Source organism: Mus caroli, chromosome 10, assembly GCF_900094665.2.
Source record: "Mus caroli chromosome 10, CAROLI_EIJ_v1.1, whole genome shotgun sequence".
Taxonomy (NCBI): Eukaryota; Metazoa; Chordata; class Mammalia; order Rodentia; family Muridae; genus Mus; species Mus caroli.
This window is the reverse complement of record NC_034579.1, coordinates 63,400,031-63,416,671: the sequence shown is the minus strand read 5'-3', so window position 1 is coordinate 63,416,671 and position 16,641 is coordinate 63,400,031. Positions and strand designations below refer to the sequence as shown.

General features: G+C 46.2%; 1 protein-coding gene across 6 annotated transcripts in view; it reads right to left on the bottom strand.

Moving 5' to 3' along the window:
• Rhobtb1 (Rho related BTB domain containing 1) overlaps positions 1-16,641 on the bottom strand; it is a 129,585-nt gene that overhangs the window by 33,063 nt on the left and 79,881 nt on the right. For all 6 annotated transcript variants that reach the window (XM_029482899.1, XM_021173633.2, XM_021173636.2 and 3 more), the window contains 2 exons: positions 9,934-10,135; positions 9,135-9,238 (listed from right to left, as the gene is read on the bottom strand). In XM_029482899.1, coding sequence (XP_029338759.1) covers positions 9,135-9,238; positions 9,934-10,125 — 296 coding nt within the window. In that variant the 5' untranslated portion in view covers positions 10,126-10,135. The remainder of the gene's footprint in view (positions 1-9,134; positions 9,239-9,933; positions 10,136-16,641) is intronic.

Below are 16,641 nucleotides of genomic sequence, written 5' to 3'. Positions count from 1 at the left end.
GGCACACACTCAGACACAGACACACATATGCAAGTAGATGAGTCTGAAGCCAGTGCAGTAGATTTAAGAGACAATTTCCCATTTTCTCTATTTTATTTCTCTTCCTACAGCCTAGAAATGTGTCCTTTATGCAGTTTCCTGCCCTGGGGCAGAGTGTAGCGCAGTTCCTGGCTCACTTTAGGAATGTGTGTCAGGGGTGACTGGTATTAAGAGTTGCCGGTCGGTTATCAAACTTACCAATGACTGACCACAGGCTTATTCAACAGTTTCCTGCCTTTGACCCAGCTAATTCGAAAGAAAAAGCACTGTGGCCTGGAAACTATTTCCTCATCAGAAAACCCCAAAACAGAACAACCCAAAATTGGTGGGTTTTTTTTGTTTTTGTTTTTTCTTTTTAATTCCTTTTACTACATATTGAAAATTCAATGTTGGGGCTGGAGAGATGGCTCAGCAGTTAAGAGCATAACTGCTCTTCCAGATGTCCTGAGTTCAATTCCCAGCAACCACATGGTGGCTCACAACCATCTGGAATAGGATCGGATGCCCTCTTCTGGTGTATCTAAAGACAGCTACAGTATACTCATATACATAAAATAAATCTTTTTTTAAAAAAGAAAAGACAATGTTGCAAATTTGACCCCATTGGTAAAGCTTGCAGATAGTAAAGGAAAAAAAAAAGTCCAAAGACTTCTGTTCTTTCTGTTAGTATCTTGACTGTGACACTCTTGGGGCTTCTCTTGGCTCTAGCTACTTTACTGACCAAGCTACCAGGTGACAGCCTTCCCGACCACATGACCATTATTATCTCTGCTCATTTGCACCTTGACAACTGTTGTAGAAATTATTCTAACAAAATCCAGGAAAGTGACACCCAGGAAAGAAGTAACCTTTAATTGGAAAAATCATCTATATCGATGGCAAAGTCATCCCTATCCATAAAATAACCCTCTAAGAATATTCCCGAGGACCATGATGCTAGCCAGTTAAAACAGCAAGGAGAAGGAGGCAAGTTCTGGTGACACGGTTTGTTTGGCTAGAGCAAGACAAAGCTCTAAAAGAGAGAAGGAGACCCGGGATGGAAAGACAAGCAATGATGTACCCTACACACAAGGCAGCAGGTTAGACCCCACAGTGCCCCCACGACCCCTCCGCTCCCAGATTTCTGCTACATGTCCCACATCTAAGTGGGCAGCTGAGGAGGACAGAAGAGAGGGAAACCTCTTTCATAGAACTGAGTGTCTTCTATGTCCTTGTCACAGGGACCCAGAGAAACAAACCTTACGACAGAGAGGGACACGGACACAGACTAAGCATGGCCCCTGTGACGAGGCAGCAAGCCTCTGGGTTGGGGGCTCTCACTCTGGGAGAAGTCACCAGCCTTGCTCTGTGTGACAGGAGGAAGATGGCCTATCCTTAGCTTTGAGAGTCTGTAAATCCCATTTTCTTTATCAACTCCCGAGGCTCCCCCACCCCTACCCCATCTTAAACTTTATGGAGATAAAGTTGAAATACGTTAAGCTTTCAATATCCATCTATCATATATTTAATTTGGTCGGTTCTGACACCTCTATTCCCCCTGACACCGTGATCGTAATTAAAGATAACTTCTCCATCACACCTGAGTTTCCTTGTGTAACAGTTTGGTAATCTGCTCCGCTTCTTGTGGTTTGGATGTGAACCGAGTCTCCTAGGCTCACTTGTTCGATCAGTGAGTCCCCAGCTGGTGAGGTTGTTTTGGAAGGAGAGGGTGCATCTAGGTGTGGAAGAAGTGGGTCACTGGGAGGTGGGGCTTGCGGTGGAGGAAGTGGGTCACTGGGGGTGGAGCTTGAGGTGCTGTAGCCGGGCCCAACTTCCTGTTTGCCCTCAGCTTCCTGACTGCAGGCACGACGTGAGTAGCCACTTGATGCTCCCGTGCTTTCCCACTCGGGTGGGCTGCATCCTTTCCTCGACTGTGTGAGCCAAAAGAAACGTCTCCCTTCCTCAAGCTGCTCTTGTTAGCTTATTTGTCTCAGCAGTGAAAGATTGAACCCATCCATCTTCTCTAGGCGACCAGCTCATAGTTTGTAGACTGCTATGGGGTCACATAATATCTGCACTTGGCTACTCACTGCCCACTGGCCGGAAGTTCTCGCTCTTGTCTTTCCCTTTTTGTGAGGCTTGGGAAGGAATGAGGTGACAGTTCCTGAAGAGCAGCCACCTACCTGTGGGCCAAGGGGGCACCTTCTTCATGACCACTCAAGGACTGGCCAGCACTGGCTGGCTCATCTCATCCCAGAACTAACTTTAGGAGAATCACCCTGCTGAGGTCTGGGTTCACAGACCTGGGCTCTTGTTCTAAGGCCACAGTAGAGCTCAGTTCCTTGGGTTGCAGGAGCTATAAGACACAGTGCTTTCAGGCACAAGCTGTAATAACTTAATAGACCCCCTTGGTACAACCATGTGGGAGGAATGTGCTGGGTGACATTCCATATAGCCTTTCCTTTGCTATCTGGTGTCTGTTTGTAAGCCTGCTGTCAGGGCTAGGGGACTGGAGCAGAGCACAGATCACCTGTATCTGGATACAAAATTCAGAGAATAACCAAAATATTCAGCAACCCAGATTATTAATACTTTTTAAAAAATTAAAATAAACCCATAGTCAATAAGGCATCCGCATTTTAAACAAAGGCTAGATCAGGAGCAGAGCCCCGGTGAGCTTGAGGCAGGAGAGAGAGAGAGAGAGAGAGAGAGAGAGAGAGAGAGAGAGAGAGAGAGAAAGCAAACTAAAGATAACTCTGTCCCTAAAACTATATTTTCAGTCCAAGGTACTCATTCATTTTGTTTTGTCCTGACCCCAGCCAACCTTCTCCTGACATATCTGTGGTAGAACAGGCTGTCTGCCACTCTGAAATTACCCAGAATGTTCCTGGACAGGATAGGCGAACTCAGAAGACTTGATGACAGATGTGCCCATTGTCTTTTCACGTTTCTCTTGTTATTGGCCATAAGCTTAGGCAAAGACATAAACCCTGGGCAAACAGAGTCTTGAATATTTTAGAGAGCCTCCATGAGGCACTGGAAACTGAGTGTAGCCAAGCTATATCTGATTTCATGGACTTTTAACACGAAACCCAAGCCATCTTATCTAAACAGACACCCAGAAACCGCAGCTCTGATTAATGTTATCATTTAAAACACACACTGTACTCCTCGTAGGGGCAAACAGAGCCTGAGAGAGATCTGTATAGAAATGCATCATGCTATAAATGAACCCAATTAGACTGTAAATAATGCACAGAACTGCCAGTGAGGAGGGCAATTATGGTGGTTCTAAATTGCTCAGTTAACTGTTTTGGAGGGAAAAAAAGCCCCCTCCCCAATTATCTAGAATTACCACTTCTTCAGAGCCAGGAAGATGGCTTGGTGGGTAAAATGCTTGCCTTAAAATATGGAGGATGGCGTACTGATACCCTGAACTCTTGCAAATGCCACATGGGTGTGGGTGCTTGATGGTAATCCCAGCACTCAGAAAACAGGCGCCCAGGGATTCCCTAGAGTAAATTGACTAGGGAGATTAGCTGTGTTGGTGAGCTCTGGATCTGATGAGAGACCCTGCCTCGAAGAGTCAGCTGAAAGTGATGGAATGAGGTTCCCAACACCACTCTCAGGCCTCTCTGTGCAAATGCCCACAAACACATTTATGCACACCATTCACACATATACATATGTATGTATACATTTGTGCATACCATACACACATATACACATATGTACACCACACACACATATATACATAAACATTGATCTACACCATACACACATATACATATATATGTGCACATTTATGTACACAACACATACATATTCATGTATGTACACATTTATGCATACCATACACACATATAGTACATAAACATTTATCTACACCATACACACATGTGTATATATATGTACACATGTATACACACCACACACACATATACATACATATTTATACATACCACATACACATATATACATACACATTTATGCACACCACACACACACATTTAAAGCTTTCACAGTTGGCTGCTTAGGGACACATACAAAGAGTCTGATTATCTGCTGCGGGTTAAGGGGACTTCATGAAGCCCTGGAGCATCCCAGCTGGAGAGATGGGAGAATGCTGGTTTTCATTGTCCACACAGACAGTGAGAGACATATGAGACCAGGAGGAGGTGGCCAGAGAGTCTGCCACCTAGCCATGCTGTCAGCCACGAATGAGGAGGGAGTGGCGGGATGTGGGCTTTGCAGTTCTTTGCCAGACCAGGAAGGAAAACTCAGCTCAGCTCCGTCGCAGCTGCCTGACCTTGGCTCTTCCTGTAGCTGCTTCCTCAACTGTGAAATGAGCTTACTTTGCAGGGTCACCACGACAACAAGGCTGCTAGATAGAATATGAAGGACTCTGGGCAGCAGCTCAGGCATCCAGGGCTGCTCAGCTTATGTTGGAGCTGCTGCCAACACCTTTAGCATCACAGGATTTTAGCATCACCTGACCCTGGGGCAGATGAGCCAAGGAAACAGTGACAACTGCAGTTACTTCCATGAGCTTGGCTTGGAGGAGAGGGATCGAGTGTCCCATGTGCCTTCCTAAAGGCACAACTCATCCCATTTGCTGTCCTTTTTCAGATGCCCAGTATCAAAGTGTGACCTATCGTTCTCAGAGATGAGTGATATATCCCTTTAAGGGGCTCTTTGTTGCCAAGAAAAGAACGGCCGGTGACAGTCATGGTTACTATGTATGGTTTTGTTCCTGACATTTGAAAAGATCCAGAGAAGAACTTTAAAAGTTCATCCAAAAGTGGATGGTGCTGGGGAGGCGGGAGGAAGACCCCACCAGCTGTTGTGCTGGGATGGGTGGCTTGCCTTCCTGAGGGCAAAGGCGCCAGAAGGTAAACTGTGGGCAATAACTCCAGTCAACAATTGCACAAATACGGAAGAACAGACAAGTACTTTGCTCTCTAAGGTGGGGTCGTTTTCAGCTGCACCCTGTTTAAAGTGAGATGGAGATGCAACGGAGCCCCCGGAGTCCTGGAGAGCTGCAGGCGAGACTGCCCCTTGAAACACAGGACTGGGAGCGGAGGCAGTTCCTCACCAGTGGCGTGGAGACCACCTGCCTCTTAGGGTTCCCCAGGCAGATGGGTTATCTGGTGTTGGCTGAGATGCCACGTTGTTTGAGATCTAGGAAGACCTTTGATACACTGGAGCTATCTTTTCTAGTTGGGAAAGTAGGGGGCGGGTATAGGGTTAAATAGTAAGCCACGGAGAGCAGTGGCCTTCTGTGTACAGTTAAACCAAGTTAGAAAGTTTTCAAATTCCAGTTGGCCAGCTGCCTGTCCCTGATTCCTACTAGACCTGCTGGATTGTTCTAGAAACCAGACCCTTCTGTGCAGGGAGTACTGGAGGAGTAACATGTGAGCTTCCTTTGTGTTGAGAAGCAGAGAAAGCCAGGACTGAGGTCTCCTGAGGCATCCTGACATGAGTCTGGTTTCTCTCACTGTCTCCCTGGGAATGCAATTAATTATTTTAACAAGGCTCCAAATGCCTTGGCATGCAGGCAGAGTGCCTCAAAGTTTACGGCGGGTTGCTTATCCTGTTGAACTGTGGCTCACACCAAGTACAGTTAAAACATAAGTACAAGCAAAACCAAAACAAACCAAACAAAACAAATGGGTTTAGGGACGGAGACATGCATGGCTCAGTGCACAGGAACACTTCTTATGCGTACAGAGGACCTGAGTTTGGTGCTCTGCTCACAACAATCTGGAACTCCTGTTCTAGTGGAGCCAACATCCTCTTCCGATTTCTGAGTGCTTCTGTACGCGCGTGCACACACACACACACACACACACACACACACACACACACACACACACACATATGCATGCACACACACACCCACCAAAGTAGGTTTCTATACCAAAGTGATTAGCTGAAGTGGCAATTGTGCTTTCTCTTCCGCAAATAAAACAAAAAAGGGAAGCCACTAGGAAGTTAAACAGCTCTCTTATATAGCACGAAAGAGAATTGGCTGAATAGAGAGCATCAAAATGTGCTACCAAATTTTCCCCACAAAGTGTAGCCTTCAGGGCACCGAATCAATATGGCGTCACATAGTAAGCATTTCTAGAAGACGCTGGTGGCAGAGATGGGGTAGGGGTAGGTTTCTAGGTTCTAAGTCTCTCCTGAGGTGAGTGGGGTCTGTGGCAGCAGGCCAGGAGGCTGTGGGCATGGGTAGTGACTGAGGAAGTACAAGGTAAAATCAGGCAGGCAGCAGGAGGGCCCCTTTAGGGTACCAAGGGCCCAAGTAGGTGTGCTTCTTGTTTCTGTTTCAGTGGTAACAGGGTGCAGGTGACAGAATCTATGAGGGTGCTCAGAGCAATGGACCCCGAGCTGGTTGAGGCCCAGGAAAAGAACAGCTTGCTTTGTTGGGAGTGAGAGGACAGGTAACCCTAGCTTGGGGGGCGGGGGTGGGGGTGGGACAGGGCAAGGCCCACTGTACACTTGTGAGGTCGTGGGGCAGTCAAAGTCTCACAAGAGCAAAACACCTATAGCTTCTGCTTAGCTGGCCACGTCACACTGTGTTGTCTCAAACACAAACGTGCATCAGAAGCAGTCGGCTGATCTACTCGGATACCTCGCTGAGCTCATCCGGTGCCTCTTCCTGCCCGGGTACTTCCTTAGGACTGGGATTCTAAAAGTCCTTCATCCCAGTTTTGCCCACCCTTCCTTTCTTCAAAGACTTCATTCCCAACTGATGCTTCTTTAAGACCATAGTTCTAGACCTGCTTGTTTGGGGCATGTAGGTGGGTCTATTTATTCTCTTTTTGTGTGTGTAGAACAATGTGAGGCAAAAAAACCAAAGCAAAACAAGAGAGAAAACCCTTGAGATAACACCAAAAAAAAAAAAAAAAACATTAGTGGGAAAAGAAAAACAAAACAAAACAAAATAAAACAGAACACCTCAAACTCAAACCAAACCCAAACAACATCAAAACCCTTAGGACATTCAAGGAAAAGCGTCTATCTACCTTGCCAGCTACTAGAATGAAACATTCCGTTATGGGGGTGGGGGTGGGGCTTTAAAATCATGATGTTTGATGATGAAATCAGAGAGAAGGCTATTTGAAGTGCTGAGGAAAAGTATCAAGGGATGGCTTCGTCTCGCCCCCCTGCCCCCCAATCTCCCTCAAAAGACATTGATATCGTGGATGGTCTAAATGTTCACGGATCATTTCTAAAAAAGGGCCAGAAACATAAGAGAGGGCTGGGCACAGAGGCGATTCAGCCAGTAAAAACCCTTCTTGCCTTTAAGCCTGATGACCTGAGTTCAATCTCCAGGAGCCATATGGTATAAGAAGAGAGAACCGACTCCCCAAACCTCCACATGGCATGTGGTGACATGCATGCACCCTGCACAGGTATGTGGAGCTGGGCCTGCGCTGGAGTCAGACATGGAGTTGGGGGGTGCTCAATCCCCACGTGCTGACCTATGTGCCCTGGCTAAACTCAGTGGGTCACAAAACAAACCAATGAAGGTTTATGCTGGGAAGGAGTATTTAAAGGAGGGAGGGTGATAGAGCCCATGGGGTTGAGGGTAGTCAGAGCACCTAAGTACACATATAAACTTATCAAAGAGCAAATTAATGAGAAATTACGTTTGCTTCTGCACCCTTCTTTTTGGAGTCTCCTTGAACAGGCCGGTCTAAATCGAAGATTCTCAGCCCCTCCCCCAAGTCATATGAACTTCGCAGGAGCAAGGCAGATGCTTCCAACAGTCTATCTCATTATTTTAGACACACCAATAAAGTTAGCGGGCCTGTTGTTCCAGTACTCAGGAGGCTGAGGCAGGGGGATGGAGCATTCCAGGCTAACATGGCCTATAGGGTGGGACTCCCTCTCAGGAAAGAAATGACACAGAAAATGCCTCAGCTGCTAAAGGCACTTGAGGCCTAGTCCGTGATGTTTGTAGTACCCCCTCCCCCACTCCCCCACTCCCCAGAGTGGGAAGAGACATTCAAGCCTAGCAAATTGTCTCCTGATATCCACACATTTTCCTACTGTATGCATACATACAGATGATTAATTTAAATAATTAATTAAATTTAGAAAAGAAACAAAAGAAATTGAAAGAATCCTTAGGCCATCACTGCTGTTGGCTGCTCTGACTAAAAATAGAGAAGAGAGGCTACAGAGCACGTTAAAAACAAAACTGACCTGTCTCCTGTCACCGGAGGAAGAGCAAGGTTCAAACTTATGGGAGTGGCTTGTCAGGGACCTCCCAGGACAGGAGAGTAGGGAAGCTTCTAGAATATTTATCTTTATTGCTAGTAGGGAGTGTGTCATCTGGCTCTCTGCAGTCACGTGGTGTTGGATGTTAATGAAGGACCATCAAACAATGCTTCCCCAGTCTAACAGAAATGGTACCCATCAATTTACAATGGAGGAGGATTGGGAATCGCCTCCCATAGGAACAGAGTCCTCAGAGAGCCTGTATAGGGCGATAGTGACTAAGACAGTGCTGACTGCCAGCCGAAGGCATTCTGACTTTGTTCCTAACCATGTAAATTTCCTCCCGGGTTTATCTTCCCTTTCTGGGCTTTTCCTTTTCTCTTTGAATGAAAAAACAAAAACAAAAACAAAAACATCCCCAAAATAACAAAAACAAAAAACAAAACCACCAGACATAAATGTTTCCCTTCATTTTGGAACCATGCCCCAAGAAGGGCTTCTTGGATGCTTTTCTTTCTTTCACAAGTGACCTTCAAATTGAAATAAGAAACTTTTTTTTTTCCAGGTAACACGTTCTAAAGGAGAGCCATGGCCATAGATGGAAGTAAACAGTAATGCGACTCTGAACTGGAGGACCAGACGGATACTTGTCTCACAAACCTCTCTGCTTGGCTAAGCTCGGGGTTTCCAAACTGGACTTTCCGAGTGACAAGGGGGACTCTTGTCCTCCTCAGCAGGAAACAACGCTGTCCCTTTATTCCTTTCCTAGACACAGCCCGGCACATTGCAAGACTGCGCCATCTGGTTGCAGCTGATTTCCTAACCCTTTCTGGATAGGGAAAGGAAGCCCCGCAGAACCACCCGTGTCCCCGGCCTTGTTTTACCTGCCATATGCGAACCGCCTGTCTTTGTGGTGATCTCCAAACGTGTCCCAAAGCCTGAGGGAAATGCTCACTTCATCGACGACATCCCTGGACCGCTCCAGGACCTGTAGGAGGCAGAAAGGAAGAGCGTGAGAGGGGAGGAGTGGGCGGGCAGGAGGGAGGGAGGGATATGTTCACGTGTTCTGCAGGAGCATCTCCTCGGGCCTTTCCACCATCTAGTGGGACACAAGACAACTCCTAATTTACCGTCTCCATATGACTCAAACTTCCTTTGCTATTCCACTGCCACACCCTCAGGTTGGTCCTTTGCTTTGCTTCCCCCTTCTTCCCCCCAACCAAACAGGTCACTTCTGCTTTACATTTGCAATATAGCCACCTGCCTTATTTATTTTAATCAGACTAATAAAGAGCAAACAACAGTGATGGCCAAAGTATTCTTTTAAAATTTCCTTCCTTTCTTCTTTCCTTCCTTCCTTCCTTCCTTCCTTCCTTCCTTCCTTCCTTCCTTCCTTCCTTCCTTCCTTCCTTCCTATCTTCTCTTTAGCCCAAGCTAGTCTTAAAATTCTCCATCCTCCTGCCTCAGTTTCTTGAGCACTGGTCTTGGAGGTCTGGGCCACCATCACAGGCCAATTAGTATTTGGTTCAGCCTTTTCTGTCCTTGAGGAGGCAGGGTCTCCTCAAGGACAGCCTTTTCTGTCCTTGAGGAGGAGGACAGCAATCCTGGTCACCTGTAAGGTTCAGCTTTGACGCTGGCCCCGGGAATGGCTGTGAGGCTGAGGAGAAACCTGTTAGACTTTACCTCCTGGCAGACACGGTACTGATCAATGGCCCACACGGTGGGCACGTGGGTGGCCAGTAGCTGGTACTGTGTCAGGGTAGTGTTGCAGGCCCGGGCACAGATGAGGCGCGTCTTCCCTACGGCATTGTCGCCCACGACCACACACTTGATGGTCTCAACGTTGGGTCGTTCGTAGTCCATATCAGAGTCCATTTACAAAGCTCTGTAAGAGGACAGTGGATGCTGTGTTAGAGAGGCCGAGGCTTCCTACAGCAACCCGCAACTGTTTGCCTCTGTCCAGTCACGTCCTTGGAGGTGCCCGGGCACGGGCAAGAAGTTTGGAAGGGAAACTCAAGCTTTCTTTTTATATCTCACACTAGAACAAAAACACCACACTGTTATTTTGACCCTGAACAGTTTACTCCAGCGAACGTGTTATTTTCTCCTGGCTTTTCTCTAGACATAACCTGCCTATTGCAGACCCGTTCAGAGACTGCTGGCATGCAGCCACAGGCTCACTAGCCACACGTGTTAGCCAGCTAGCGATCCTGGTCACCTGTAAGGTTCAGCTTTGACGCCTGGCCTTGGCTGCCACAGTCTTTAAACTGCCCAGTGTTTGGCATTGGGAAGCCACACGCAAATTCATAAAGGCTAAGGTGACGATGACAAAGAAAATCAAAGCAAAGGCTGACAGAACTGCACAATGTGAAGCTCTGGGTCAGATTATGACGTGCTAATGAAATTAACTTGAGTCCATTCACTCACTGTTTATGGTCACTGTATTGACACAACAATGAGTTCTGGGGAGCTCACCAGAGCTAACTATACAAAACAAAACAAACAGACAACAACAACAACAACAAGAGAGAGCATGCCCTTCCCTTCAAGGTTTCCATCAAGGAATCTGGAGCACGGGGTGCAGGCCAACACTACCAGAAAGACAAAGCGTTTGAGAATTCCCTGAAATACCAATGTGTGTGTGTGTGTATGTGTGTGTGTGTGTATGTGTGTGTTCATGCATGTATGAGTGCATGGGTGTGCATTTGTGTGTGTGTGTGTGTGCATATGAGTACATGGGTGTGCATTCCTGTGTGTGTGTGTGCATGTGCATGTGTGTGCATATGTGTATGTGCATGTGTGTGTGAGTGTGTGAAGAAACAGTTGCAGATCCAGTGTGGTGGCTCATAATTCTGGCTTTTGTCTGGTTAAAGGAGGAGGAGTGTAAACTCAAGGCTAGCCTGGGCTGCGTACTAATATTGCGTCTAAACAAAACAAAACCAAACAAAACACAGGAAGAAACCAAAAGAGCAGGGTCTCAAGAGAAAGAAGAAGAGCTGCTGTTGTCACAGCTACGGTTTGTGGAACTGGGCTCTCCACACAGAGGAGAGCAATCATTTTACTGTGGGCAGGAGGCTGTCAGGTTTCTGTGAGTCCTAACTGGCCCTTTGAGGAAGTCTAACCTGAGCAAACTGGTCACTTGGCCAGTTTCAGAGCTGGTAATTATTTTACCAGCTGTGGTTAAAAACAAACAACTCCAAAACCAAAAAAAACAAAAACCAAACCAAACCAAAAACAAAAAAGCAAAAGCAAACAACAACAACAAAAACCCCAAACCGACCCCCCCAACCCTCTTAAAAACATAAAATCCAAAACTGAAACCAAAAGAAAAAAAAAATGTTCAGAGGAAAGAGCCTTATACCTAACTGCCATCCAGTAGAGCTGTTCTCAACTGGCTTGCAGAAAATCATCCTTTACAGGATAAAGTCAACAGACAGAGGGTACCCATCAATGCACAGACTGTCTTCTCACAGTTGGGTCTTGCTTGAAGGTGAAGCCGTTTTGAAAGGGCTGTCTCTCTGAGGACCACAGCGTCGTCACTGGCAGCTGTGAAAGCTGAGGCTAAGGCTGGAGTCTGGCTTTTCAGGAAGGCTTTGAGGGGGCAGGGGTGTGGTTTGGGTCAGGATTTGACTTGTGGTTTGCGTAGGACCAGGAGGCTGAAAATAGACAGCCATTCCCCACTTGCCCATATTCAAAAACAAAAACAAAAACACCCCCAAACATCTTGAGGACAAAAATAAAAGTCCAGTCCTGATGACCAGCCTGGTGTGGTGGCCCCTAAGATTCTGTCTTAAGATTCAATGGCATTTTTATTCCCTTGTCTAACAGAAAGAAATGTGGCAGAAGCTTGCTTTTGTCATTGGATGGACGATTCTTCAGGACCCCCCAGGGATTATCACCTGTGTCGAGAGACCAAAGATAAAATTCCTAAATGGGCCCAATGGCTGGGATAGACTCATGATCAAGACTCATGGGACTCGGTCACCAACATGGTGAGGGTAGAACCTTGGTGCCTGAGATGGAGTGAGTTTGAATCCCAGCTACCCATTTTCCTTTCCCTCGGTGAGGTTTACTTCCTGGGCATCGTTATTTCCCATCTGTTTGGAGGAAATCGTGGCAAAATCCATCTCCTACACTCATTGAGAGCTGAGTAGATTGATATGTAAGTCTTGGGTATGGTCAGGGGATTCTGTGATGAGGAAGACAGGTTCTTTTAGACAACATTAAAAACAGAGTCCTGTAGAAAGCTAACATCAACCTCAGAGGTAAACCCACACACTTAATCCTGACAGAGAACTGGATTTTTCCAAGGGAAGGATTTTTACAAGCACTAACTCAAGGATAATTCACTGGAGATGAAGGAATGTAAACTCAAGATGAGGAGTAGCTGACCTGAATCTGAAAGGAGTCAGAATGGAAGTGTTTGTTTGACACATCCTGGTGAGGTTGCCAAGGGTGTTGGGGTGAAACTGTAAATTGGCTTCATTTGGAAGCCCTGTAACTTTGAAACCAAGGTACATTGCCTTGAACGTCCTGAGAGGTAGAAAAAAAATATATCTGTCTTTGCTGGGGGATTTGATTGCTTTAAAGATAATTTAGAGGAATGTTTGAATTTAGGGACATCACAGGAAACTAAAAAAATATGGAATTGGTTTTGTCAGCTAGCGAACTCATTCTGATAGCTAACTCTGAAGAGGAGCCCCCCCAGTCATGTGGATCACAATATGTTGGTGAAATAAAGAACCATGTTGGTTTTTACATGTGTCTTTGAGGTGGTCAGAAACCCTTAATGTTTCATATTCAGGCTCCTACTGCCAAGATTGTCCTTAATTTTAGGACCTATTTATGTAATTCTAAAAGAAATAAAAAACAGTGAGTATCAGAGGTCAAGATAACACCCATTGCTGGCTTTCTAATCCCAGCAACCTATTTAGGATGGAAGCATCCTGATTCCCATGAACGGGAGGGGATGATGGATAAGACAGAGTGATCAGCAGGGTGGAGTTTTCAGTAAGCAAGGCCGAACTCCCCAGCACCCTGAATATCTCATCCAGAGCACGCAGCTTTCTTATGTATATGAGGATCCAAAAAGTATTGTAAGAATTCAAAACTACAGCCAGAGAGGCAGCTATGCCACCCCAGTACCCCAGCAAGTCAGCAGCTTACAAGTTACACATAAACACCCATTCCTGGAAGCAAGAGCGAAACAAGCTATTTTGACCCCTGTCTCCTTGTAATGGGTTTCGGTCTATTCATATCTACACGTTCAAGGTTGAGCGAGTTCTGGGTGATCGCTGTCTGCTCTCTGATTTTTACTTATTTTCAGTAAATAAAATAGTATCCATTTAGCAGAGTTAATACATTCCACAATGGTAAATCTTGCTCATCTCTGTGAGTACTCTTTTGCCATTAGATAAATATCTGAGAAGATGAGACAGGAAACAGCAGAAACGGCAGATGTAAACCCTGGTGACTCCGTTACTACGTTTCCTCCTTGAACAAACTTGGAAGACCTGGAGGCTAATATGCCTTGAAGCATCTACCCACTCTGTCTGGATGTCAGAAGTGGTGAGTTTACTTGACAGTTGGCAAGTAAATGGGCTGATGTGGTGGTAGCTGGCGATTGAAGAACAGTGGCTCTGGGTGCTGAGTGTCACTTGTTCATGAAATGGACTTTCCTGCTGTGGTTATGGTCCTCATGGTCTCCAGAACCATGTCAGCGGTGTGATCATCCCAGAATTTCCCAACCGTTACTGTCATGATCTGGACCACAGGCCATTCCTCTCTGCTTGCCTCCATCTCTGCTCTATTAGATGTTCTATACTCCAGCCTTGTAGCTTTCTTAGTTCAGGATCTATGGTCCTTATTCCACTCAAATCATTCATTCCTTTGGCTGAGTTTTGGATACTGCTGTCATCAGGAACCCTTACCCCTCCAATCTCAAATGCCATAGCGCACCCCTCAGTGTGGCATTTCTATCTTTAAAGCCAGCACTTCATGATGTGAGGCAGTACTGCAGTGTCCCCAGCAGCAGGAGCAATCCATTTCCCTTCTTCTTGAACTTGGGCTAACCTTGCTGTGGAATGAGTTCAGGTACTAGGGTCCTGCAGGTCCATCATGCTACTGGGACACTGTCCTGAGGACATCAGCTAAGGCTGCTAGCCCAGCCTGAGCCCAAGAACCATCAAATTAGTCCTGCAGGGGCTATACCCAAGGTTATGCAGATCTTCCAGCTTCACTGACCCTCCAAGTAGAAGGAGTCTTGTGAATGAGCCAGGTGAGACCCACAGGACAAGTGCGCCTGTGCTCGGAGTGATGGAATCTTGAAAAAGAACAGGTCCTTAGAGTCCTAAAGACAGCAGGCTTGGTGTGTATGTGTGTGTGTGTGTGTGTGTGTGTGTGTGTGTGTGACTTGTTATCCAGCAGCAGTTACCAGGAACACACTTGTTATGAAAACTGCCAGAACTCTGATGCTAGTACCACTACTATGTCAGAATGCCTGACCAAAACCAAACAAAACCATCAAACAAAAAACCAAAACAGCAGCAGCAGCAACAACAACAACAGCAGCAGCAGCAACAACAACAACAACAACAACAACAACAACAACAACAACAGCAACACCAACAAATCCATCTCAAGGAAGGAAGGAAGGGCTTATTTTGAATCACGGTTTAAGAGGATAGTCAGTCACAGTGGAGAAGGCATGACTGCAGTGGCAGCTGGACACATTGTATCAGAGAGAGAAAGAGATGAATGCTGGCCCTCATTGTATTATCAGTTAAGGAGAGGAGAGAGAGAGAGAGAGAGAATCAGAGAGAGAGAGAGAGAGAGAGAGAGAGAGAGAGAGAGAAACGAGAAAGGCTGGTTCTCAGCTCACTTTCTGCTTTCTATTCTGAGACTCCAGCCCATCCATAGAATGGAGGCTGCCTAAGTTTTCACGTGGGTCTTTTCAACCTAAGAGCCATGCTCAGAGGGAGATTCTAAAACCTGTCAGGATGGCAATCAACATAAATTGGATAAATCGGCAATTTTTGGCCTTCCTTGGACGCTGGATCTTTTCCACACAGTGTTGGTGGACCGTGACAACTCTTCCTCTTGGTGAGACCACTTTATGCTTCCTGCATGGCGTACATCATATGGAGAGCAACAGCCTCGGATAGCCATGTCTTAGTCCCTCTGAATGTATTTTGTTCCATAGTGTGGAACACTTAGAGCCACAGAAGAAACGAAGGTGGCTCATTTTTGAACCCGAGGTAAGCTCTGTGTGCTTTTGTTTTGTTTTGTTATTTTGAGAAACGTCTCTAGAGTTCAGCTGTGTGCTAATGTACAACACATTTCTGCATAGCCCTGCATAGCCTGCACATTGCTGCCTAGACCTGGCTGTCCTGGAACTCACTCTCAAGACCAGGCTGGCCTCAAACTCAAGAGATCTGCCTGCCTCTGCCTCCTGAGTGCTGGGATTAAAGTCACGTGCCACCCAACGTGGCTTCAAGGATGCTTTACATGTGACAGAAGCAAATGGGAGATCCTTGGCAGGAGAGAACTACAAAGTTGCTTTTCTGCTTGCCTTGAGGAGAAAGGAAAAGGGCAGGAGACCTAGGAGCACAGGTAAGCTCTGTAAACCAGAGAGGATAAGGAGCCGTTCTCTTCACCAGCCTTTAGAAGGACGGAACCTGACAGTGCTTTAAACTGAAAGACTCCCACTTCAGACCTTGGTGGGTTAGTGTGTGCTGTTTCCTGTCACTGACTGTTTGGTAGTTTGTTACAGCATCAGCAGACATTAACACTGTGTTCCTCCCCCCTCCCCCACCATGGCTTCCCTGTGTTCTAAGTGCTCTTTGGGACCAGACTGGGGTCCAACTGAGCACTTTACAGGTCTCAATCCCTCTTATCCCCTTCCCCTTACATCTTGTTTGCCTGTCAAGGTCTATTTATTCCTTACAACTGTTTTTAGACATCACCTCTACAAGATTTCCCAACTACCATTCTTTTCCATGGACCAGTTTCCTCTGCTCCCTGACCATCAGATGCTGAGAGCTAAGGTAGTCTAAGTTTTTATTTCTTCTTAGTTGAAGCTTACACCTTCCAAACGCCCACCTCTTTAACTCAATAACTTACATCTCTAGAATTTAGCTGTGTGCTAATGTGCAATATACTTCTTCCATAAGCCTTTCTTTAGTGTGCCCTCTTGTAAAAGTAATTCTTATTCGCCAGATGTAATGGTCATCTCTGAGGCTGCCTCTGTTGACCTAGGCCTAGTCCTGGAAGTTTGTAGACTCTGTACAATCTTATCTATGCCTAGAATGGTTTTAGCCTATGGTATGAGACTTGCTGATGAATAAGCTCATCTTGGCTGTCTGGTTCAACTCAGCTCTTCTGGCTGAAGCT